General features: G+C 42.5%; 3 protein-coding genes across 3 annotated transcripts in view; 1 reads left to right on the forward strand and 2 right to left on the reverse strand.

The window, feature by feature from the left end:
• LOC125761750 (uncharacterized) overlaps window positions 1–27,207 on the reverse strand; it is a 137,929-nt gene that overhangs the window by 101,689 nt on the left and 9,033 nt on the right. The gene's annotated exons all lie outside the window — the stretch shown is intronic.
• On the reverse strand, window positions 494–8,742 carry LOC125761768 (uncharacterized). Its single transcript, XM_049423227.1, has 2 exons — window positions 5,340–8,742; window positions 494–5,236 (listed from the first exon to the last, which is right to left on the reverse strand). The coding sequence occupies exons 1-2, from the start codon at window positions 5,343–5,345 to the stop codon at window positions 4,460–4,462; spliced, it is 783 nt and encodes a 260-aa protein (XP_049279184.1). The 5' UTR covers window positions 5,346–8,742; the 3' UTR covers window positions 494–4,459.
• On the forward strand, window positions 13,721–16,959 carry LOC125761772 (MAGE-like protein 2). The gene is made up of 2 exons (XM_049423233.1): window positions 13,721–14,397; window positions 14,462–16,959. The coding sequence occupies exons 1-2, from the start codon at window positions 14,392–14,394 to the stop codon at window positions 15,023–15,025; spliced, it is 570 nt and encodes a 189-aa protein (XP_049279190.1). The 5' UTR covers window positions 13,721–14,391; the 3' UTR covers window positions 15,026–16,959.

Here is a 27,207-nt window from a genome sequence, read left to right on the forward strand (position 1 = left end):
CATCCAACGCGTCCCTTATGTCCATTTGCAACCGCTTCCCGCAAGGGTTCCTGCGTCAATTTAATATTGCACGTAATCTGGCAATGATCTAAGAACTCCTTTCGTTCATGACACACAAGACCACCACAAATCCTGCACATAAAAGAGAAACAAGCGAATGGTGCACTCTTTTTCCTAGGCGTCACCGTACCATTGTAGTTGCTATTGTCGATTTAAGTTCCCTCCCATGGCCCCGAGAGATGGCGGGAGACAGCGAAGTCACTTCACCGTACTATTGTGTTCCCGTGGTTCAATGACAGCATTAAGGTCGATGGTTATATCATCCAACAGAAGAAACATCTCATGCTCATCATCAGCGACAACCAATCTTCGTGGTCTTTTCCGCACTTGTCCAACTCGTGTAGACCAAGTGGAAAAGACACACGAGCATCACAAGAACTAGAGATGTTTGGTTGAAAAGTTTCCACAGGCGTTCACTTCGATCACTTACGATTAGCGTTACGCATGAAATGTGCTGCTCCGGACCACGAACTGTCAGTTCGTAGAAGCACTACTTTCGTTTAAAAAGTTTAACGACATAGTGAAACAACATTGGCTTACTAGTAACGTTCCCATACAGTTCCTTCATCGATACACCTCCCCCAAAAAACGACGTCAACATTCATAAGCGCGATACTCACTCTAGGTGGCCGTCGTCAGTTCTGAACGCTGGAGGCTGTTGTTTTAAATTGAATTTTGACACCTTACCCGAAAAAACCAACCCAGGCGGCCGTGAAGCATCCATCCTTCGATTCGATCGTGTGTTTGTTGCGTTAGGAAACTTTACACCACACCCGCAGAAGGATAGAAGTTTTTAGAAATCCTTTTTTATCTTCGTTACAAGTTGGCCCACCGACAGCACGACAGCATTCAAGAGTGCATCGATGCAGTGATTGCTTGGTACGCGCTCGTTTTACCCTACATGGTGCTGCGTTATTCTCGGAAAGAACCAATCGTCCTGATGCATTCTATTTTAACGTGCACACAGCTTAAAATTACAGGGTTGTGTAAAGAGACGGTTGTAAAATATTGATTTATTAAACGTTTTTAGATGCTATTATTTGTGATATGAATTTGTTAAATCATTACAATACTAACCTTCTATCATGTGATAAACCAGAGAACATTATAGCGCACAATAATCCAATAAACCTGGTAATGAGATCAAACTGAAGAAAACCTTTGCGCAAACGGAAAATATAATGATTGCCATATTAAATTACTTAATTTAATTTCATTCGTTCTAATGGTTCCATTTATAATTTCCCCAGAAATACCCTACCTTTAGCTGAATAACAACAAAAAGCTAGATGTGAACCGCACACTCCACAACGGAATCACAACAAATTGAATCTGTTTCCTTCGATTTGCGTTCTTGTTGCATTTACGTTTGCTACGACACTAGCATATCCTTCGACCGTCATCGGATACCGTAACCAGATACAGCGAGATATCCCCATCAGCGTACAAAACAACCAGCGCATCGTCGTCCTGCTGCAAACGACAGCAATTTTTTGTAACGCTTCACGAAAGCATCACCATCACCCCGGAGCGAATCATAAACTCATCATAGTTCCATGTTTATAGATACCATGTGTAGATTGCATGATCCCCATTGGCCGTGGTGAGAAGGAAGGAAACACGTTGCGAAAAGCGCTCAAACGGTCTCCATTACATCTTTCCCTTTATTCGTATGCACTGAAGGAGGGCTTTAGCATTTACCAGCGCGCACGAACCTTCCGGGCATAACGGGTGAGCGACGTAGAGGCGTCCTTCGATCCCCATAAAACGATCCCGATATGTCCGACATCTCAGCATCATGCGCGCCCTCACTAAGCGATAATATCGTCAACAAACGGTTACGAGATTTGTGTGTTCCATTGGGGTCGGAAGAAGTTTGGTCCATTTTTTGTTGGTATACTTTTCTTTCCTTCATAGTTTTGTTTCTAGCCATCCACTTTATTCCTGCCGCGCTGCACATTGGCCATCTCGATGCCCGCCGGGTTGCACTATCTTTGCGCTGGCGATGCTATGGTCCGGTCGTTCTTTTTTCTCTTCTTACCACTTGGCCGTTTCAGGTTATGGTTTCATCTTCAAATTGCATGTTCGTTACGGTGTTCCCCTGTATGTGCGCCACTGTCCCTATGTGTCCGTTACCTCACCCATTAGATGCACTTTATCTAATGTATGAAATGAAGGTACGGACTGCGTGCTGCACGTGCAGCAGAGGGCAGTTACTGGTGCTTCTGCTGCAAATCATAACAGTTTAGACAGGCCATCGGCAGGATTGAGTCCATTGTGTACCGATGGACTGGACCGATTCACGTGGAGTGGGGGCTTATGCTTCTGGTTTTCCGTCCCCATTCCACACAAAAAAAACCCCCAGCCCGATCACTTTGCCAGGCAGGCTAACCGCACAAAAGGATGCCAACCAAAATGGAACAATGGTCGACCAAGGTTCTGGACCGTAGGCTAACCGGAAGAAGAAATATGAACCACAATCGACGTACCTAAAAAACGTACATGGTGTGCATCGATGTAGTCAATTTATTTGGATTTCGTTCGGGGTCGGTAGCCTTGTTCTTTTAATGGCGTTTGTGAGTTACAAGCGATGCAACGCAAGGGCATTAGAGAAATTTAAATTTCATGCCGAATTAGAGGCGAGGTTTGTAGGGAAGCGTTGTAAGTGTGTGACACAACTTGTGAAAAGTAATCGATGTTACAATTATCTTAAAGTATGTCCATGCCTAAGAGCTTTTCGGAATTCTGGACCACATGTTTGATTGTCAATCAAACGCATTTGACAACAGTTTAGAATGTGGGAAAGGAGCTAATATTACACTAGCAGCTAGTAGGAAAATGCTTTTTTTGTGACAAATAATTCAAGAGCGTTTTTAGAAGTGAATGAGGATAACAAGTTAATGACGTTTAAAATTGGTAGCGCCTCAGAAATAGTATTGCTTATCCCAAAATTGTGACAATATCTTGCATTGACAATATAAATGGATAGCCAAGGCCAACCCCTTATATATAGCTTAAGAGTTATTCATGGGATATCAGAAAAATTCATTACAAAATTTACTTTTTCTTAAGAGATTTTTCTCTATCAATCATTGAAGAACTTAATGCATCGTGATTTCATAAGCTGAGGGATTTTCTACTCTACTAAGATAAATTGACGTTTCCTGATTCTATATTACTATGAGGGTATTGTATGTAGCAATGTCTAATTGTTTTAATTATTTTATTACTTTAATTTATTATACAGTTCAAGCAATTAGAAAAATGATTGTTGAAATGCGTTGTTTAAATTAGTAAATGTGCCTGCCACGATGTAATTTATTGATTGGTTTTATAACTAAAGTATGATTCTTATTCGAATTTGTTTATGTTTCTAGAAGGTTTTGGCCTAGTTTATACGCAACAGTTTATCGTTCTTACTGTAATAGACAACTCGTATGGTACGCTTAAGCTTTGTAAAGTTATGTAATTTGTTTCATACACTGTCCAACCCTTATGAGGCATTGACACTTTCCAAACGGTCAATCATGCGTTTCATCACGTTTTATCGCACCTTTACATACTTGTTTATTATAATCATTCACACTCGTCAGCTTCTTCGCTTAATTTTCTAAACAAACTTCCGTGATAATAGCAGCTAGCGAGCCAGAGAAACAACGAAAGAGAGGGCAGTTTCGCGTGCCACGATGAGATAACAACTCATCGAAGCTAACACTGATGACTAATAAGTACCACCTTTTTACAAGTGGGCGATTAATTTGCATGGATTATTGTTGGATGTTGGAATCCGTGGCAACAGTTCCAAATTTGTAGCTACAAACGAATGAAAGCAAAGGGGCACAAAAAATCACCAACATCACTTACACACCGATCCGTCAACCGTACCGAACACGAAACGAAACGAGCGTGTATAAGCATAATAGGCGCAGTAGAAGCATTGGCAATCGCTGCGGTAAACCCCAAACGGACAAAAGGCTCGTGTTGCTTTTTTTCTTCTCCACTTCTTTGAGGTTACGTGAAGAGCCACGCGAAGAAGACAGAGCGGTGCAGCATACGGAGTGTTTTGGGGTAGTTAGTGCGTTTCACTGATTTATTCGTCTCCCACCAACCCTAAGAAAGTGGTGCGGATATACCCATGGACCGTTACCTAAGGTTGATTTCCCCGAAAAATTGGCGAACGGATTAGACGCAGTGACCAAACGGCCCACACAAAACTCTCCGTCTTTAAATGCCCACAGTTCATTGACGTTTGTTTTTCCCGATGGTTTCTTGTACATTGCGATCGCGCTGCCAACGCATTGGCCACTTTCATCGACCTCCCATTTCACTTCGTCTAGTGGACGACGGAGGTGCATTTGGACACTGTCACACGTGAATCTGTCACAGCAGCTCTGTGCGTTTAGTAGCGTGTTCTCGATTTGATCAACACCTTGAACGGTCGGTACTTCTCCACGAATACAGTCCGTTGCACAAACACCGGGTAAGGCCGATCGACGTTAAAGACGATCGGTTTGGGCACGTGTATCACTTCCTTTTCGTGTACGGGCACTTTCACCGGAACAGGCACTTCGTAGGGCCGATCTATCGGTACCTCCACCTTCTTCTCCACGATCACCGGAACCTTTTTCTCGATGAACACGGGAACCTTGCGCTCCACGTGTACAGGATACGGAACAGCGATTGTGACTGGTGGCGCTGCATACTTTCTGCTCTTTTTCTTTCCCCGTGCTGTTTTGTGTTGGAGACCTAGCTGCGCCAACAGCTCGGAGTTGTTGAAGGAATCGGGTTGATCTTCGGTCGATTCGTTAGACTCGAACACTCCATTGGGAAGATTATGATGATGGTGATCGTGCTCTTCATATTCAATTTCCACGGATTCGTTATCGTCATGCAGGTTCGAGGAGCCGAAATTTATCTCACCTGTTTCGTGGTGTTTGTCATCTTCGTCCGTATCGTAACCTTCACTCGATTCGTAATAATCATCATCGGACTTGTACAATTTCGCCTTACTTCTCCAGGACGCTCCATGTACAGGTGACTGCTGCCAGCAGTATATCAACAGCATCAACAAACAGCAATGTCCTAACAGTGTGTCTCGTCCAAATCTCCGCCTTCGTTGAGAAGTTCCTCCAAAGCCCATTATTGTGAGCGTTTCGACTAAAAGTGATGAACAGATCTACCACAACGATCAACGTTTCAAAATAATATGAAGTGAAAGATAAATTGCTGAGTACGATCGAATCCTGTGTCTTCAATATCTCTCTTCATCAGGTACTTACTTCCATGTTCGAACTTTCAAAAGGGCTTGTTTCACCCACCGCGGACGTCTAGCCACCGGAACCGATCATACACCACTGACAACGTGCATCTTCCGTTTGGATACTTTTATAACCTCTGCCAAGCGTCTTGGTACGACCGGATACAGACAAACAGCTCCATTACGTCTCTATGCGTCCCAGGTCATCTTCAACGTCGGAAGCATATCTCTCCACTATCCCACACACACACCCGATGGAGGGAGACAGATGGCAACATTATGCTCCGGAGACGTGTGGCTAACATTTGCATCTCGCACACACTGCTTCAAATCATACGGCATATTGCGCACGTTTCATCATCCACACCCCCAAAACAATTTACCCTTCTTCTACAGTCGATGACCAGCCAAAGCGCATCGCGCAGATGAACTTTCTCAGCGCGCTTGCCAGTGCTGACTGCTGTGCGCTTTGATGCTTTGTAGCATTGCGTACACTGTGTGTTACGATGTTACATCATCACCGTCCCGGTACCGTTTGTGACGACGCGCCAGACTCATTGAATGACAGACATTCGCCGGAGGTCTATTGGTGCGGATTTATGGCTGGAGCATCAATATTATTTGAACACGAAGGTTACGATTGCACCGTGGTGGTAAGCGCTACAATTATCACAATAAATTATTCATGCTTTAGAGCACCGATAAAGGACCGAATGGAGCGGAAAGGGAAAAGACAACAATCGAGGTCAGTGGTTGTTTGAAGCTGAGTTAGAGAGCTTTAAGAAAGCCTTTTGCCTTTTGCCGTTAACCCGAAGATGGTTATGATGTTAAAGATATTATAAAATACAACTTCCACGAGGGGTTAAGCACATCATCATCTCTTTAACACGATCATGAGAGTGCGAACTGCGAGATCAAATGAAAATTTAGACGCCTACAAAGTGGAGCGGTGAATAAATATAATAAATATGCAGTGAAAGTGCATTATCGTATAATCTACATTGCAAATAGAAAATAATTCACTTAAATAACATTAATGCTCTTTAATTATTTCTGAGCATTTAGCATTGCTCTTAAGTTGTTTGTAATTGTGACTAATTAGTGTGTGACACAACATTATGCTTTTATGTAGCATAATTGAAAATTATATTTTTAAATGAATAATATTTCATTATGCACAAATATTGCAACATTATTACATTTATCAAGCACTACACCGACCAGTTCAATAAATGCTCAAATGTAGCAAATGTTGCAAGCGACAAATAAATACCCCAAATTGCAATTGCATGTAGAACACGGTCGCATTTCTTCATCGCTTCCATTCCATTCAATAGCGTTCCAGTCGTCTGCAGTCGATATGAATTAAAATAATTCAATCTTTGTGCTACAAGTGCACTACAACGTATTGGTGCCCTGCGGGACCTTATGGAAATTATACATTCAAAGTATCCCGCTTTAGTTTCTGATATCGAAATCAATCATCCGCACACCAGTCAGTTTGATAATCTGATAATTTATTTTCCCATCACCGTACCGCACCGGGCCCTGCAGTGGTTGCTTTCCGTTTCCCAGCTACGCCGGCCGGAAGGGAATTATTGCAAATATTGTTTTCCACTACATGAAGGGCTCCGGCACACAGAACGTTTGGATCCCATCGGCCAAACGCACGGCAGCAATTCGAAATTAGAGTGATTTTATGAATGCATTCGTAATTAAAAGTGTGCCTCCTGCCGGGTACCACCAACGGGCCAGTTGCTTTCCCTTTTTTCCAACTAAACCCAAGCATGACCTCCCTTTATGTGCGCTTGTTCGGCCTGTGACGGTGCGTGTGTGAGTTTGTGGGTGCGAGTTTAAATACAATACAAAAAACTCACATTGACGAATTGCAACCCTTGGATGCATTTCTCCCGCTGGTAGCAGCTGTGGCTTGTGGGGTATTATGACCAACAATCCATCCGTTTCCTTCACCATTTCCCAGAGCAAATCACTGCAACTGCATCAAATTATAACAGCGTTCACCTCGAAAAGGCATCGACTTCAATGCACTATGGCACCGGGTGGGTCACCCTCTGCAAAGGGCGTCAATTAGGGAAACGCGTTGAAAGGCGCACGGACGATGGAAAACAGGACATTTTAATCAAATGTGACTACCGAAACCTCCAACCCCCGCTCTCTCACACACACACAAACTTTCTCTCTCTATGCATATATGTATCTCGCTCTCTGCACGGAGGTTTGCCTGCAATGGTTTAATTAGAGTGGAAGGCGTTAATTTCTTGTGCCGAAAATGACACAGCTGGAGTTTCGCTTTTTTTCAACACCCTGCCAATTTCCATTCACCTCAAATGCTCCGACTCGAATGCTGTGAAATTTGTTGGCATGCTGAGTTTGATCGACCGAACACTACTTTCTGATAGGTAGGAGAGGATTAATTTCGAGCACGATTGATCGATGATTTACTTTGTAATTGCGCAAGCTGCTAAGTTAATTTTTCGATGATAGCGAATAGTGAGCTTTATTGCTGCTTGTGATACAATGAAGCAGTGTTGCGTGCTCCGGTTGGATTTATTGTAAATTTGATTATGTTTGACCGCCTCCGGACTGACTATCCTTAAAAATAAGATTAGTAATCCTGAAATGGCCGGCATGACCAAAGTTAAATCATTAAGCCAATAAAGGAGAGAGAGATATCGACCATTATATTCAACGAATGTTTATTCGACGTGCAGCCATCTGAAAGCATTAATCGATTTGCTGCACACATGAAACAAATCCTTCTGTTTATTGACATCCGTCACTCCCCAGATTTTGGAAACTCCATGCAATTACATCAACATCAGTCCCTGTCAGTAACCTTTAACATGATCTGTAAGTCTATTTTCAGTCCGATAGAAATGCTGGTAACATGTTCCACGAAATTTGCGACCTTATAATAGGGAATGCGTCACAAAACAAACCCGTGTACGTTTCTTCACTGCTAACCAATGAAAATCCATCCAATGAACATGTTTTCCGTTCGCTTTATCCATGCTCGATCGATACAGATTGCTTCAAAAAACATTGAAAGCGACCTATTTCACAAAACCGGCTGCATCCTGCCAAACAAAACGTTGTGTGACCCGTTGTTGCTGCATAAGTTGACGTTGACGCAACAGCAGTGTAACATTGTTTTCGTTTAGCTGGATGGATTTTAAGAAACCACTCGACTGTTTTAAAACATTCTCAAACACTACCGGGCCGGAATGTGTGCTGGCAATACAGCTGTACCGTGCTGATAATGCCATCAAATGCACTGGAAGTCCTTAATGCCGTAAGTGTTTTTGCAAACAGTTGCCATATCAAGCTAGCATTCACATGCGAAAGCACCCAGGAATGGAAGTGTGGAAGCGTTGGAAATGCTGCTTGTCCATCCACTTCATTGGGGACAGCTGTGTCATTGCGTTGTGCAAACTGCACATCGAACGATGGAAAGTTGAAGCGCAGAGGAGCGGTTCCCGTGATACATCGATGGCCGACGGTGCAAAACACAAAAGCTCCCCTGCGATGCTTCTTTTCGCAACATTTAAAATGCGGAACCGTGCAGAAGAACGCGAAGGAAGAAGTGTCACACATCGGTACGATACGGTAAGCAGCTGTTCCACATTCCATAGCTTCTTTCGTACTGTTCTAGCACTGTGAAGGAGCTGCGATAAAGACGAGTTGATCGGAGATACTAGGAAGCCGAAGGAACCGAAGGGAACCAATAAATAAATTATCATCAGGTGTTCCCTTACATCCGGTTGATAAAGAAAGTGCATTCATGTTTTCCTTTTAATCGGAAAAGGGAGAAGAAAATCAACAACAAAAAAACCGATCGCTTCGTCGAAAGAACAAAGCAGCGACGACACCGTACCTTCCAATATTTCCACAAAAAGCTGTCTACTTTAGTAAAATGTCCCTCAAATGAGTCGCACCCAACAGCAATAGCACAGTGAATGGCAATGAGATAAGTGCTTGCGAGAATGCTGTGAAATGTATGTTCCCTGTGTTAAGCTTCCAGGAATGGTTCTACCCATCACCACACGACTGGAATCGAACTGCAGCATCAGAAGGAACACAAGGATAAACAAGCAGCTTAGGGTCGATGGGATCGGGTACGATCCACGTCTCACGTGTTCTGTCATTTCCCTCTGTCCAATCCGTGACGGATACAAGCCAGAACGTATAGACTCTCCGTGTGGCATGAATCTCGCTTTGGGAAACTAATTCTTTGGCGGTATTATTTCAATCAACCGGAACGATGCACTTGTTTTATGGCACCGAGGGGTTTTTTACAGGACCTCTCCTCGGTACGGTTATACCGTACCGTATAACGAGCTGCGTTTTATTTTACAGTTTGTTTCACTACGTTTTTGTCCCTGTCCCATGGTCTGTTGTGCTGTACGGAAGTTTATTCTCACGTGACCATTTGTTCACGTGGGCATACGAAGGAAGCTCCTTTCGGAACGGTTTCCCTACCGACCCGGTGCATCTTCGGGGGATTCTACGTATGAGTTTTAGTGTTACGATTTTTTTTGCTCTTTCAAAAACTTTATCCTACAGCTAGCAAAAAAAAAAGCAGGAATAGAGCTTGAGCGAATGGAGCCAGTTTATTTTTATTTTCAATCTGAGCCGAGTGTTTTCCACGTTTCCACATTTTTCTTGTTCGAGTGCATCGGTTTGACTGTGGCACGTTAAGTGAATATGAGAATATGAAATCCACTGACGCCGAACCATCCGACCGGTGCTAGATTTTTAGTGACAGACAAACGAGCCAACACCGTCAGTGCGGGGATACAATAAATTTTTCCACCCCTTTAAAACATATTCCGTATCTAGCGGCTGGAGCCCATTCGCTTAAACTGCGGTGTCGCTTTGTTTTTTTGTTTTTTTTTGGGTAGCGCCATGCTGTACCATGAATTGGTGCATTTATGTTCCACTAACGGTGCGCTTATTGAGTTTAGCTAGTTTTATGGTCGCCGCGAAGGATCTCGATGATTTTTTTCTTTATTTCTACTTTGCCATTCTACCAATTTCCTTCTTTTTACTTGTTCTCCCTGGTGCAGCGAAAGAACAGTCGTAGTCGTAGACAGACTTCTTCAATATGGTTTCGGTCTCCACCTGCCAATATTATTATTTATGGAGCCAAACTGTCGAATGCCTCGGGTGTCTCGGGTGTGCATATTTCAGCTGCATTTGTCTCGGATTCCCGTTTCCACGGTTGGAAGTTCACCTGATGCGGCCCGGTAGTCCCCGACTATCTCGAAATGCAACTACCATGTGCATCGTATACCGGGTACCGACACTTTATGGTAAATCTATTCGAGCAAAGCGGGTAAACCCGACATATGCCCGTAATGGTTCCACTCCTAGAGGTGACCAGATAATGTTTATGGATAAATTACCGGTTGTTAGAGGTAACCTTAGCGTTGTGCCATCGGGCATTCGTACGGCGCAATTCAATAAACGGCTGCAATAACTTTGAAGCTTCAGTAACGAGTGTGCAGTTCGGTAGCGACTGAATGCTTGCCGAACCTTTCGGGTGCTTTTGAGGTTTGAGATCGCCTGACGAAGGGTACTTCCGATACGGAGACACAATTCTTTGCTAGTTACCTTTCATGGTGGTTCTAGCTCATCCGATTAAATCGATAGTTTAATAATAATAATAAAATTGAACGTTTGTTAGCTGGTCGCGATATATTAAATGCGACTGTAAGCATTTATTATCGGCTGTACATTCAATGCATTTACTAGAGGTGTTATGTTTTTTTTTTGTAGACAACTTTTAATTTTGCTTCTGATATGATTGAATAGCTTAATAATAGACAACTAATGTAAATACTACAGATAGATTTAAAACAATCAACTAACCGTCACCTGCCAATGAGTATAATTTTGTGTTTATAAAGTTATTTCACAATAATTGAAAGTACCTAGGTTCTATCAAAACATCTCATCAAATAAAAGTATTAAAATTATGTATTGCCTGCTCTTCGCTTCTCTGTCTAAAGGTTAAGATCAAATTGTATGTATTGCCTGTTCCTTCTACCTATGTGCTACTTATAACTAGGTGTCCCAATTTACAGGTCCAGGATTTCCACAAAATCTACGCCGAAAAAACACCATCGGCTGCCTAGTAATGAAAAAGTAACCAAAGTTAGTATGTCATCAACACCTCCTTCGAGTTTCTATGCTGCAGAAGCTTCTACGTGCTTGTTCGCACAGATGGTCTGATACGGTTATGAGTTACATTTATCGACTTCGATACTGAACTCTCTTCTGACATTTTGCTTTTTCGTCCATAAGCTACTTGCTAACGTTCCAGCAGAATCTTTTTAACAAAACACACATCAGGCGTTTCCAGGAACTCCATGCAAAAATTACTGTACGCTCCATTTTTCATTAACGTTATCTAATTGTCCCGTCGCCTTCTCCCATATATCCAGAGCGTATCTCCATCGAACCACTCGTGCCATTTCGACAGGATCTATGTAAACCTTCCTCCGATCGCGCGGGGGAAAAAAATCGTAACTAACAACTCATCTATTTCCAGGCGGCATACGAACGAAGCTGAACTGTAAACACGGATTTTCATGCCAACTGCACGTATTTCATCGTGAACCGTTCGCGTGGGAAAGTTTTCGCAGCGCGGTTGCCTTGCCGCGTCTTCGCAGGACTTGTCTCGACGAAGAGCAGGTTCACGAAGTTCGGTTCACTAGAGCCAGCACTTGAACACGTTTCACGGGCGAAGCATGTAAAGCATCTACCATCTCCACACTCGCCCACACCTTGGTACGGGAGTATTTTCGGTGACGTGTGGCTTCCAGCGAGTGAGGCATTAGCATATCGGCATCAGATAAGCGCGTTGAAATAGTGCTTTCGATTCCTTTCCGCAGCTCGTTATTTTAATTCACGTTCGAAATTAGAAATAAGCTCATTTTCTTCACCGTTGAAACTGGTGAGCCGTTGTTCGATTCATTCGAGATTGGTCGGGTACGATAAGTGGGTGCGAAGAGTTTGAAGAAGCCGAATGCAATGGGTAGCTTCTTGGCTAGAAATTCCGGAGACGCTTCATCGATGTAAGTACATGCCATTATTCGTACCGAGTGCCTACGAACGCTGTGAGTAGGATGGCACCGCGGCGCTTTGTGGATTATTAATTTCCATTGTGTGCAGCACACAATAACGGCATGGTTTTGTATATGGAAGCAATTTGCCCTACAGTGCCCGCAAAAACAATGGTTTCGATCTGCGGCCGGGTCCTTGAGTGAACGCAGTCGAACCAGCTGCAAAGCCGGATCGAAGCGAATTTGATTAGGAACGGTGAGCTGAAAGGGCGTAAGGGCCAGCTTGGGTGACTGGTAACACCGAACGGGAGATACTCGATATCCTTGCTGGATATCTCTTCGCAAGGACACCATTTGCTGTCTCGCCTAATCTAACCATTGGCAAAACTATCCCCACCGAAAAGGGACACAGTAAACGGGCCTGCGGCACGATTCATACAGACGGGAACGTTTGTACGCACCTTCACGGAGAAGGGTGTCTGAGTGGTCAGAGAACGGTCCTCAAGAAGGTGCACCAGAAGCAGGGTCGTTGGAAACAATGACTTCATTGAATGTGCTTGGCAAAGCGCTCTGCTGTCTGCTGTGGGGATGTACCGGTGCGCACGTTTTTCACCTGAACCTGGGCGATAGTTTCCAAAGCACCGAGAACAGGAAACCACCGTCGTAGCCGACGCAAACAGTGGGCAAGGCATTCCAATTAGGGCGTAATGAATTAGGGCCACGTCCATGGTTTCGACCCGCTTTCGAAACCGGCCTTCAAGCACTAGTCCGGGATCTTCAGGATCGGATAAATGCAATGGAACCATTTATCGATGATATATCTTTATGGTTTGTTTACCGACAGCGAATTTCTGCGCTGTATCCGTGGTATCGATGACAAAGAAGCACTACGTGACCAGAAAGGGCGCGTAAAGGGTCGCAATCACTTTTACCACAGGTCAGGGATGGGAGACGATGTTGATTGGTTCGGAGTTGGGATTTGGCGCAGGAACTGTGGAGAAGGTAATAAATTTTCTTGTGCATCGAATTAATCGCTGCATTTCGTGGTACATGTTGCGATAAGGGATCATTCAACTATTACGTAACAATGGAATAGGAGGGGCGAGGAGGGAGGGGGTTACTGCCAGCTTTAGGATTTGATACACATAGGGGAGAGGCGGGAGTTCAAATTTCTGTTACAAATATAAAATAAGCTAATTCTAAAGTTCTGAATTTTTTATGCATGGGTGAAATGTCGTCCGGTTAAAACATTCAGAAATGATTGTTCGACACCAGGAGGTCACACAGACATCCCGTATAGCTAAAAAAACTAATTTTTTAATATTATGTGAACTCCAAACTTCTTAGCTAACAACTTTCTTTCTAGTGGAAGCGACTTGGCCTTAAAGGTCGTTTAGCCAAGACGAGAGATGCTGAATTGTTTGATTTTATTATAATAAGATGATAAACCGAAAGCTGACGACAGTGAGTTTATCGGACAACTCGCATAGCTCGTCATGGAATGGTGTTTTCCTCTTTACCGATCCGTACTTCCAATGATATGTACAACATTTCGACCATAGCGGAAAGCAACACGTCGAAAGCATTGGAAGCAGTCTGTGTTCCAACAGCTACATTTAGCATGTCAAACGAAACTCGGTACAACCAAATACCACATTCCTTGCCAGATATATTGTTGAAGTTTTGTTGCCCTTTACTTTACAATATAATACTAATTGTGTAGAAAAAATCATCAATACCGTAATTAGCATTGCGGCACCTAGAGTTCATGCCGCTTTAACTTATAACAAGTATCGCTTGCACTTGCTTCCAAGCCCTAATGAGGATTTAGAGTGATTCCGAGTAAGCCACCGACTACCACTCGCTTTAATCGGCGCCGGCCGTGGCACGCGCATCGAAGTGAAGCGCAACAAGTATAAATATGCCAGCAGTGGGTGGATCCTCAATCATTGTAGTGTGCAACATTGGAACGATCGGAAGGACAGGATGAAAGTAAGTAGCAGGTAATATTTCTAGTGTACTCAAGAAATAAAAATCATGTACTTGTCCTTCCTAGAGCATTGTGTTAACTCTTCTGGTGCTAGTGACGTACAGATGTTCGGCGGAAATAGCATCTCAACGCGCGGCTCCTACGAAACGGATCATTCCACTGGGAACTACGGAACACGTGATTTCGGCACACACGTTTGACACCAAGAACCCGGAACCATGGGGAAACAAGCAGTTTAAAGAGATCACCATTACCAAAAACGTACCAGTACCGTATCCAATCAAGGTTGAGCGACATGTAGCCGTTCCAGTGAAGATCCCGATCCCAATTGCAATCCATAACAAGATACCGATCGTGGTCGAGCGCAAGATCCCGGTGTACGTGGAAAAACCGATACCGGTACAGGTGGATCGTCCCGTACCGTATGCACTGCCCGTCGAAGTTCCCATATTCCACAAGGTCGCTGTGGAAGTGCCAAAACCATATCCGGTTCACGTCCCGAAACCCTACCCGGTGTACATAAAGAAACCGATCTTTGTGAAGCAGAAGATGCAGCACCAGAAAAGCAACGTCAATCGGGTGAAGAAAAGCCCCAAGCAAAGCCTAGTGGCCATGGCGACGAAAGTTTAAGTGTCGATGAACCGGTTATTTCAACCGGTTCGTGCTGTCATTTCATCCATGTTGGATTGTTATTGTTATTTGTTTAACTTACTACAATAAAAAAAGCATAGCAACAAACGGACTGTCTAGTGCGCGGTAATTGTTGCATTACATACCTACTTCTTGTCTGGAGCATTTGTTAAGTAGTTAATCGTTGCTTATTTAGTTTGTGTATAGTAAAATACCGGATCTGTTGGGCGTCGCTCGATGAAAAATGGTAACCATTGCAATGGTCTATGCACACAGCAAATTAGTCTCTTCAAGTTCAAGTACCTCATCGTTGTGAGTGCAAATATTGTTTCGTCACTCAACCATACTTTTCTCCTAGCCATTGCCGCGACTCCTACCCCGCCAACGAAATGCGAGTGCGAATTCATTACGCAAAGTGCTAATTAACTCGCACACGCACGATACCCTCGGGGAGGCAACTGCATCCTGCCGGGCTTTGGTTCAACCGAAGTAGTACGTCTTGTGGCACACTCCCACACCTTGTCGACGATTTGGCGCTCAATTTTCTTCCGTTGCGCCTCAAACCGGAACAACTCACCGATCCGCGATCTAAGTAATCCGATAAACGGGCCGATCAAACTTCAAACGGAAGTGTTCATGCTCACGGCTTCGAAACCTAATTTCTTCTCTGTCGGTAATTAAATCTACCGAACCATCGATGGCGTAACACTGAACACTGTTGGGCAACATAAACAGAAGGTGAGGGGAAATTAGGACATGCTAGAAGCTGTTCTGTCGCTGTTGATACACACTTTACTGTATACCATATTTCCCTCGACTGATTGTTGGTTGTGCTTTTTCGAGTTTCCTTCGGACTGCCTCAAGCATGTACGAAAGAACAGCAGCTCGACCGACTTACTGGACAATTGCTAAGAGCCTCTTGGTGGCCAATGTTTTTAGGAATTTAATTAAACATTGTTCTATTTCTGCTACCAGAAATACGAACAGGCACCAACCAAACGTTACGAGTTTCGAAATTTTCTTTAATAGTTTGAATCCAACGCTTTTGTAGATGGGGTAGTTGATACTGAAATTTTTCAGGTAAATAATTTTAGTTGAATTTAACATGAAATGGAGTAGGAATTTGTTGCGTATTTCAAAATGCTATAAAATACAATTGGCCCTTATAAATGGGAGGCACTAAAATTATGGGTTACATAAATATTGGTTTAGTGTTCGTTTTAATTTGAACTGTCATAAAACTCAAAATGCTTTTGCTATTTTCATCAGCAGTGCCAATATCCATAAAACTCGGACGCCTCTAAACGATTAAGATCGTTTCTATAAACATTATCAGAGTCCAGGGAAGACACTACGTCGTCAATCATAACCGAAATGCTGCCGGTTCATGACGGATCATTTCAATTCCACCGGACGTATAGTACGCCATTACGGGAACTACTTTGCCATTTAATTCTTGGCACGGGTTTTGTCAAATCGTGCGGTTAGCTAAATTGTGACCATTATGCAAAAAGCCTCATCTTGCTGGCGCTACTTGATGTTATCTCTATACGGCTACGCACGCACACATCTTCATTTTCTCTGGTCGATTAAGTTTTCACCCTCGGTCGAGATAAATTTCATCCGCACACGGTTGCCACATGGAAGTCCGGTGGCCACTTAACTCAAATATTGCTCCTAATTAAACCCGCTTATTCATAAATACTATCGCACGTCCCCGCACGAACCATTGCGCTACCGTGCGGCCAGTATCAATCGTTATTGTTATTGAAATTAGCATAATTTTCTGCAATAAACTATAACTTAATTTAACGCTAAAATTCCCAGCAATGCCCGTGGGATGATGATGACCCCAATATCAATATATGTTAATCGTTATTGGGTGACCATATTCGTTTTTCGGCAGCCCGGCAGCCACATACGGTTCGGTGCCGATTTGGTAGCTGCATAATGTAGTTTCGATCATTCCGATACGCATGCGGGGTTTCGTTTGCGTACGGGCGCAGAGTGCAACGGTTCGGTGGGTACATTTGCAAGTTTACCATCTGGCAAAACATATGTCCAAACGGCACAGGGGTTATATTTCTGTTCCGGTAAAAACCTACCTCGAACCGCATCCGTACGGGGCGTAGAAATTGTTTTCCTTGCTAAAGTGTGCTTCCATTTTTAACCTCAAATAATTACACCCCACATGCAACTACTCGGTGTGCACGAGATGCATAGAAGCAAAAAGGGAACTCGAGACGCTTTTTCGATTCACCGGCCTTTAGCAGTATCAAATATCAATGGCAAACTATGAACACCGAAAGTGGATTCTTGATGCAACCCTGCATTTAATCTCCTTCTGTTCGGTCGAATCGAAACCGATTACGGCCAACCTAAGCATATCGGTAAACCCCTTTCAAAACTACTGCAATCGATAATTATCGGCCTGGTGGTGGGATATAGCCAGGGCCAAGGGAAAAGAATGCTCACCCATCCCATACGTGCACATTCGAAATCTAATCCCTACAAGCACAGTGGATTGTTCCAGTGCGGTTCGGTCACTAGCCAGTGCGCGTCTTCCGGGCAGCCTTCCACCAACGTATTTGAGGTTCGATTGGTGCTAAAAGCTCGACAAATTTTCATTTTCACGACAGCTTTTAATGGTAGCGTAGACGAAAATGTTCATACAACCGGGTCCGGTAATCCAGCGTACATGTACCATACCTTTAGTGAGTTTTTGGTAAAGCCTTGTAGCATAAAGCATGCTTTGGGATGTGCTTTTTAGTTTTTACCATAGTAACAAACATTCGTACTCAATTCCGATGCGCTTGTGTTGCGGTTTTATGGATCAAGGAATGTTGGTATGAGAGAATCCTTCACCCATCCATATTGGCTTGTGACTATTTCCATGTTCGGTTTTTTTGTGTTCGCACACAATGGTAGGTTTCAACTGAAAATAAATGCAATTTAAAAAATGTCATGATAAATTAAAGATAAAATTTCTATACAATTCACTACTACATTATTGAATATAAAAGTAGAGCTCTCTAAAAAACATACTTTTGAGAAATGTCAAAATTATTATTTCTAGCACTCTCAGTCTCATTGTGCACCACTCTTCGAGGTCACATGCATGTAAACCATCATCCATTGAGCGATAGCAGAATTATACATCCCTTTTTCATCTTCCATCGCGATTTCGGTCAATCATTCGATTCCCGGTGCACTAATAATGATTGTGTTCCGTACAATACCCGCGGCAGCATTAGTGAATGTTTGACCGACCGCAAATGTCGAAGTAAGCGCGCGGCTCCATGTTGTACCGCCGAACAATTTTCGCTAGCGAGGAAAATTAAATTCCAACCCACAGTCCTATATTCAATATTGAAGTAAAGCTAGATTACTTTTGCCCCGTCACCAAATGAGAAGCAGCCCAAGTGCTGGAAGTTATTTTCGATATCCTGAATCGGCTAGGTACGCCAATCAGAGACCAACAAGTGAGGGCTGAGGTTTATCGTAAATTAAAAAGAACCTCCCGACCGGAGCGCAACATGCAACTGGTTGGACGCAGGTGGACGTTCGAATTGGCGTCGCATCGGTTGCGCAAAATGCAACCGTACTTATTGGAGCAGCACTAATTTCCAATCAGGAATATTCTGGTCCACGTGCATTGCCTTATGACGAGATTTAGATTTCATCACGCCAAACCAAACCTGCCCGGGATGGGACGTACAACGATGGACGCTAGTGAAAACTTTCCACGCGTTTCGAATCAAAATCACTTTCCAGCGCTGGGATTGGTGTGTAAAAAATGCACGATTAATTTTCTTTTTACCTGGTGAATTGTCGATTGGCTTAATAAAACAAAAACACACAAAAACCGACTATTACAGAGAAAGAAATTAAAAGGAAAAAAATGCCATTTTCGAACAAAAACCAGGTACCTTTAGCGATAAAACAGGAAGCAAAAATCAATCGATTACTGTTGAGTTTTTACGCTTTCAACCCCCGGAGGATGATTGCAATCAAATCGATACTGTTGTAGTTTTTCTTTTTCCGTTCTACCTAATTGACATAACCAGGGACAAGAATAATGTAAATTGTAAAATCGTTCGTTAATGTAGCGCGTTTTGTTCGATGCATCATTTAGTAGTCAACGAAGCGAATGCATGGAAACGTAAAGAATCGGTACGCATCGCATGGTAAATGGTTCCAATACTAGGAAGTTAAAAATTTGCAATTTAAAGAGAAAATTTTAAACTTATTTTTAAACAGTTTACTCAATTAATAGCATTAGATCCAGTAAAGCTTCAATTTAAATTAAAACGTATCTCTTATCATTGATTTCATTTTCCCTTGCATTTGTATGCTTATTGAATTACATTTTATTTAAACAAATTTTTTATTAGCTAGATTTATTATTAATAAGCTTGAGCATGATCCAGATTTAAGGATAATATTCATGTATATAGTTATGATATATCAGTTTCAAAGAAATAAAGTTGTAAGCTTGAATATCTGAAATGACAGACAAACAAGCAATGTAGTAAGACTTTGGAAAGGCTAGGGAGAATAAAATGATATAAACTCATCCATTCGCATATAAATGAAACACTTGTGCTAACCAATATGAAAGGGTCTAAAGCATGTACTTAAAAAGGTTGATATATATTCGATATCGTCCACTGGGCTGGTGTTGTAGGTGTATGAATATGTGCTACCTTCTAAAAGGTGTTTTCTTTCATTGCCCACTGTTTGAAGATGTCAGGGTTCATGATTATTGAAAAGCATTGAAGTGAAATAGGTTGTTTACAGTCACATCTTTACCCGAATGGAAGTGAATGGTTTGAGCCACTCAAAAGTTCAATTGATTACAAGTTTCTTGATTTAGATATCTCATGAACCTGTATATACTCATCAACGAGTATTTTTAAATTCTAAGGTTGTGTTTTCTAGTTCAATCTTAAATGTTTTCAGCATTAAATAACTATTCGCACCTTCGCAAAGCTTCAATTTTGTAACCATTCTGAGAAGTGACTCGTCAGTCATAAATATTCAATAAATCATTCACAACGAGAGAGAATCGAATGCTGCTGAAATGGGACTATTTTTTTGATTTCGGTTTTTTTCTTCTACTTTTGGTCATAATCACGATCTTCTCAGGACAGGTGCGCTATGGCAACTCCGTCCATTGGTACATCACATTGCTGTCCCTTGGAAAGCGGTGGTCCAGATTCACTGTCGGAAAGATGACAAGGCTCGGTAATTTACTGTCCCGATGCGGTGTCCACGTGCCACGAAAAATGTGGCGAACAGCCGCGTGACATAGACATCCAAGGAAGCCAACCGAAACGAAGCACAACCAGCATGGAGGGGGCCAATCGGGGTACGCTCAGGCAGGGCGGTAGAATCGAAAGACCAGGATCAACTGACACTGTCCATTTATTATCGTCTTCATCAATGCCGTACGCGTCCCGCTCACGGATGTACATACTTCTTCCGTAGGCACTCACACCCCACCGACCACGGCCACGAATTGGTCCGATGGGGATGGATTACCACCCGGGTGTCGGCTCCACAAGCAGTGCGAGGTTTTTTTTCCCTTTCTTCCCATGCTGACAATCACCTAGCCGAAGGTGTCAAGTAGAGGGAAAAAATTGATTTATTGCCTGGCGTGATGTTTTCGCTTGTGTGTGAGCTTTCTTTTTGTTCGTACGCCACTCTCAACCTACTGCGGGAATGTTATCCTTGGGCTTTCGGATCCAGGCGAAGGGTGGTGATCGGGCGTAGAGAAAGCTTTTTTTGTTTTGCTCGCTCTGGCTGCCTCTGCAGGACATTTTGCAATCGGTACGGTACGCGAATGGATTCCAGCGTTCCCTTCGGTGGATTGGCTGCGTTTTCAATTGTCCACTCGCGGGAATTCGTTTGCCATCGTTCGTTTATTAGAATTTATTGCTCTCAGGCCTTAGCGATAGTGTCAGACTCACAATGCTTTGGAACGCGCTGAACTACAGAAGTTTGCCCGTTGCTAGATGCCGACAGTTCGCGTGGGGAATGTATTGAGAGGACGGTAATAAAAATCGATGGTTGCAATCACAGCCGTCGAAACAAAGAAGCTCCGAGCGATCCGTTTGAAAACAAAGCAAAATGATAAATATTAACTACTGAGCTATCAAATTTTTATTTATGATTTTCGGTTCTTAACATAAAGGGAAAAAGATCGACCAGGAGCAACAATGCAGATGCAATGCTGTCATTTAGTATGTGGAAGATTTCGACTTGAACGTTGTGTCTACTGTTTTAATTTTTATCGTACCATCGTCAAGTTATGGAGATCAATTTTCATTATACTATTTACTCGTTTTCATTATTTGGTGAAATATTTAAATAAATAAATAAATAAATAAATAAATAAATAAATATTTAAATAAATTGCTCTATATGAGTAAGTAAAGGAATCGATAACGCATTCAATAGCATTAAGACCTTATACTTCAGCAATAGCAGCACCGGTTTTTAACACTTCAGGACCAGCATCAAATCCTATACAGACCTTCACCAGTTCACATAAATTCCTATCGTGCTACAAATGCTACCAAGACTTTTTCCTGAAGTTGTAGTGACAATTTGATCGCGCATGGGTTTTTTTTTATTTCAAGTGCAATCAAGACCAAAATCTATGTTAATGTGGAATTTGAACATCCTTTTGCATTGTAAAACAATACCCTTTCTGTGTTCTGTGCTTTGTTTTTTACTTTAATTCATAACAACCCATTGAAAATGAAGTGCAGATTAGTGTGCAAGCAACGTAATGCTTCTTTACAGATCAACAAAATCTTCAAGTAAGCGCATGAATTTTCCAAATGCACACAAAAGCGTACATCAGTGTCCTATTCCCCGCTTCCGGTGTCATGTGCAGACGGATGCCGTTGTTGGCAAGCGCTCACAAAAACTCACAATGCAGCCAAACAACATCACTAAAACCATTTCTTCTTCGTCGCTCTCCTGACCACACGCTGCGTCTGAAGGCCGGTAAAACTTTGGCGCGCAAACTTTGTTCCTGCCCCGTAACCAAGTGGGCATAGAACTACATCGGAACATCCACCCACCCATCTGTAATGGGTGCGAGTGGCATGGCGCAAAAAAACAAAGTATAGTTGGGAAATTGCAACAACAAAAAACGGATCATACAAGCGCCTTCAACCATCAGCTAAATAGAATGAAGCACAAGTTTTTTTTAACTGAACTCTTCATCGTACGTCGCGTGTCCTGCCGCCTACCACCAGCACGATGACACAAGAAGTTTAAAAGAGAATTCACATCAACCGGAAGACTTCGTCGGGATGCGCTGGAATCGGACACAAGAAGATACCCGGCGGGGTAGAAAGTTTCACCTCCGGGAAAATATGCAATGACGCAGACCGGAAACGTCCGGTACGGGTCATCTCATTGGCCAGCTGGGCGTTCGAACCGGGCCAACCCATGGTAACCGATTCGTTGTCACATATAAGAAGTCCTTTACAATCCAACACATACACGCGCATACACTGATAGACCGGAAAAACAAATAAACCAGTCAACGGATTTAAGCTCAAAATAACAAGGACATTCTTCTACGTTCGGAATCCGTCTGTCGTCCAGCGTATGACAGCAGTAAGTTTCGAGTCTTATCATCCATCCCAAACTGGAAAGGGGGCAGCCGTCGTATTTATGGAGATCCCACCAGCATAAATAAGATTAACAGAGAATAATTTCTCTTTTTGCTTCCGAATTTTTCCATTATGAAGCTGTATCCTTGCAGAACTCGAAACCCGACGATCAAATTCCCTTTTTCATGTGTATGTGTGCATTCGCATGTGTTCTTTGTGGATTTGTGTGCTGCTTCTCGATTCATCCACTTTCGGCTGTTTACTATTCCACTAGCACAGCTGGAGTCAACGGCGACCACCTGGACGGTTTGGGCACAGCAACGGCAATTGAACAAACACAAAAAGCAGTTGGAACGGAAGCGCATTCACTCTCGCACCACGGGATATTAAGCCCTTGCGGCCGTTGCGGTGAAGGTGGAAAAGTCCACCAAATTTCTTCGTATAGGTTAAAACTTGTGTCGCGAAATAGAAATACGTTTATGAGATCAAGTACACTTTAGAGATGTAAGAAAAGCGTTTAAACTTACCTTTGTTGTTTAACCTGAATGGTAAGCTTTTGTAAAATAACTTTATCGCAATGTGACAATTCTTTAACAATGAAATGATCCTGATATCGTACATTTTGTATGACTTTTTGTTCATCGCATTGTTTTTATCGTAATAGAAAATATGTGCTCATGTAGAAAATATGTGTCGTTTAACATAAAAATATTTGAAATATGTTGAACGTGCTATGCAGAATAAAACAAAACATCGCCATGAGTATGGATAACATCTAGCAAAGACATCGTTTAAGCGAACAGTGATAAACAAGTGAAATCAAGAGAGTAATGCCTATTCTCAACGGTGGATTAACGCACCACATATTAGTCCCGCGTGTATTCTGCATGTGTGTACGTCGCTTGATCACACATACGCCACCCCCCTGTATGTATGCACACGAACTCTTCTGTACGTTCGATTCCGCGTCACAGCGAAGAATTAAGTTTTCTGGCGTGTTGAATTTAATTTTCAACTTGAATGAATTTCACATCCAAAAGACCGGAAGTTTGGAAATAAATCTCTGCCTCATACTCCTTGCCATGAGTGACCCGCTTTCGGTTCCTTTTCGGCACGCTTTGCATTCGTGCTCTGCTTTTCATGGTTTTTTGTTAGCATGATCGAGTAAAAACAAAATAATACGTCGCATAAAGTACTTTCTACACTGAAATTCTATTCACTTACGCGACTTTAATGCTGTGGTATGAGCGGTAGCAGCGGCGATCCTACACGACAGGACCGTGCATCGAATCCCATTCAGATATTAGCAAGGAGAAATAAGTCAGAATAAGTCAAATAAAATAAAATACGTGAAGAGGGTTTAGATATTCAAAATAGAAACATGTGCAAAAAGATGCTCGAAAAGACAGACATGCTATCTGAACTGTTTACATTTTCCGCAGCAAAAAGAAAATCAATTCAGCCGCAAACTTATAGAACAATTGAGTATTTATTTTCTCCAACTTAGGGCTCATGTTAAGATTTCTTATGTTGAAATGCATTAAAACAAAGCTCTTGAGAAAATTTCCCTTTTTAATCAGGTAACTTATAGGAGTTTCAGAAACTTCACAAATCACATGCAAAATGATTTGATCATATTATTAAATTACTTTTACAAATTCAATAATAATTAACCTTTTGTATCAAGCCAAAAATCTTGCTATACAAGTGTACAACCATCACTCCATGCAGCCTTCCACGCTCATCACAATCACTGACCTAGAAGAAATAATATTTTAATGATCATTATTCGTAATTTAATGAGCTTGCTTCGGGCGGATAAGACATCTCATCTTTGGCTCTAGGATAAAAAAAATCAACGTAAAAAAAACTCGCACAAACCAATTGAACATTTTCACCCTTACTCCCATCAAATCGAATGGAACACTTATCATTGCGCTATTTTACAAAAGCGCCCGGTCAGCGCCCGATGTTCGATGCCACACCGGGTGATTCTTCCCCCAATGGATTAATTATAATCCTTGGCTGGCCGGTCGGAAAGAACATTCTAGGAAAAAAAGAGAATCGTTCTAGTCCGATTCCGATTCCGGTTGTCCGGACGCCACATTCCCACTGTTAGATCGCCCAACTCTTCGACTTCCTGGAATAGTTTCAGGCTTTCAATTGGAATATTAAATTTTACGACTTTTTAATCCCATCAAAAGCGCACACCATCATTAAAACGAAAACGCTTCATTTCGTGCCCACTTCCGGTTCGGTCCCGCGTTCGTTGCCGGTCGTCGGCATCATTAAATTTAATATCACTCCAAACACCTCGCCAACCGGTGTCAGATCCGTTTCCCAAGTATCCGCCCACCCGTCTGATCGGCCAAGAAAAGCCTTTCCGTTGGCTTCTTACGTTTACCGTGCTTTGCCTCGAGGGAAGGTTTTGTAGCAAGGAAAGTTCCATCGTTTGAAATCGAACTGAAGCTCTAAAGCATCCCTTCCCATCAATACCGAGTACTTCTACCCTCCAGCGGCGAAGGATCATCTGATCACACTGTTGTAAATGCACCACAAACTCGATACGGGAATTAAGCCAGTGGAATGTTCCTGCTATCCTGCTTTCATCTGGAAAACGTTATTTTTTCCACTTATAACAGAACAGCTTAGTTAGCAAAGGGCAAAGCAGGGAGGCGAAACACGTACAAACGAGGATCCATGGCAACAACGATCCTTCGTGTACAATTAAAAAAAAAAACGAACGAACGAACCAGTCGAGCATTAGCTCGCGATGACGGGAATAGCATCATCATGGGAAAAAAAGTCACAGTGCAAAGAAAGCCCAGCCCACCCGGTCGCACACAGGTGAGCGAACCGAATGGTGGCCCTTTAATTAACTTATTGATTTTTAATTAAAAGCTATCCCACCATATTCTAGGACAAATTTGTTTTACAATCCAATTATATTTTATGAGCACCTTTTGCTACGGTACGCTGTGCTACAACAGTGGGCGCGCCGTAACATTGCCAATCACTTGCGGCACCTTCTGATCGGACTGATACATAACATACAGAGAGATGCTGTGTCAAGGGTGTGTAACGTTCGACAGAGTATATGTAAAAGTTTGCTGTTCAAGGATGGAAGCAAGTAAGAGTAAGTATGGGCTTCAAATAAGGCGTCACAAGTACAATGAAATTAGTGAATATTGTAAAAAATATTATTTATTTGATTTGAATCTTATAATTACCCAAAGCAACATTTATTTTAATTTGTAAGTGCAAAAATGATAAAAATCAAACAAACTATCTAATGACTGTCAGCAAAACCTAATACAAATTGAAATTCTTTCGTGAGTGAAGTACTGTCCGCATCGCAATTTTAACATCCAATCGATTCTATCCAACTAATACTAAAGACAGCATTATGAAAACATGTACCGTACGAACTTTCAATGAAGAATTTTCACTGCAACGAACAGTGCTCTTCACAAACACAAACAACAAACATATACAACCGCGGTAGAGTGCAATAAGCTTTGCACAACTTCTTCACATTTTCGCTGCTCATCTCATCCACAGAGAATGTATCAATTTTGGTCAATGAAACCAAGTAACTTATTGCAGTTAGAGTTAAACATTTCATTGGAAAACTTTCCGCAACACAAATACATTCACACTCACAGACACATACAGATATAGTGAAACAAACAAGCTAAAGCTGCTGCTGTTCGGCTGGATGGAGTCGCCTGGTAGCGGATACAACACAGTTGGCTGCGTACGGACGCAGCCAATGGAATGTCGCCACAAGGAAACCATTCCCTGTTCTTTCAATAAACCCAACAAAGTGACGGTAGATGAAAGTGAAGAAGACACCTCAGCCGCGTAATACCGTTTCATCGAGCGTCGTGCAAACAGTGGCAAAAGCAACATTAAGAATTTAAAATTGAAAATTCTAATCACAGACACAGAAAACTTTCGGTCGCGTAATTTTTGTGCTTCACATTCCAATGTTTTCCACCCGAATGCGTCATTCGGTTAGGACCAAATGCTGCATCGAAATGAACCACCAAAATTATGAACGGCACGCACTTGCCATGAGTACATGATACTACAAGCTGTACAAGCCGGCCCTCTACCTACCGTTTCTCCGCTTGTCCCCGATATCCCCCCAAAGCTCATGATCCATACAAAGGGGATTGTTATGCCGTGCCCTTTTAAACAGAGCAGAAGCATCATCGGTTCCGATTTCCCACAAGCAATCGATTGCACCGAGGCACCGAGCCATGGGACAAACTTTCCAAATTAACACATTTCAACTTCATTAAGCAATGCAAGTTATGAGTCAGATTTTACATCGTTGTTAACCGTTTCCCTCCATTTTTCCCAAACACATGTTCCTCTTCGTTCCCTCCAGTCTTCGATTGCTCGGTGGAAACTCCCCCCAATGAGTACCTTCGATGCGCAACCAACCGACAAAGAATGTTCAATCAGAAAACCAAAAAGTTCACTGCTGCTTTCTGCCATCCCTACCGGGGGCGTATGCATTCGCAGGGAAAGTTTTCAAAT

The sequence above is a fragment of the Anopheles funestus genome, chromosome 2RL (genome assembly GCF_943734845.2).
Source record: "Anopheles funestus chromosome 2RL, idAnoFuneDA-416_04, whole genome shotgun sequence".
Lineage (NCBI taxonomy): Eukaryota > Metazoa > Arthropoda > Insecta > Diptera > Culicidae > Anopheles > Anopheles funestus.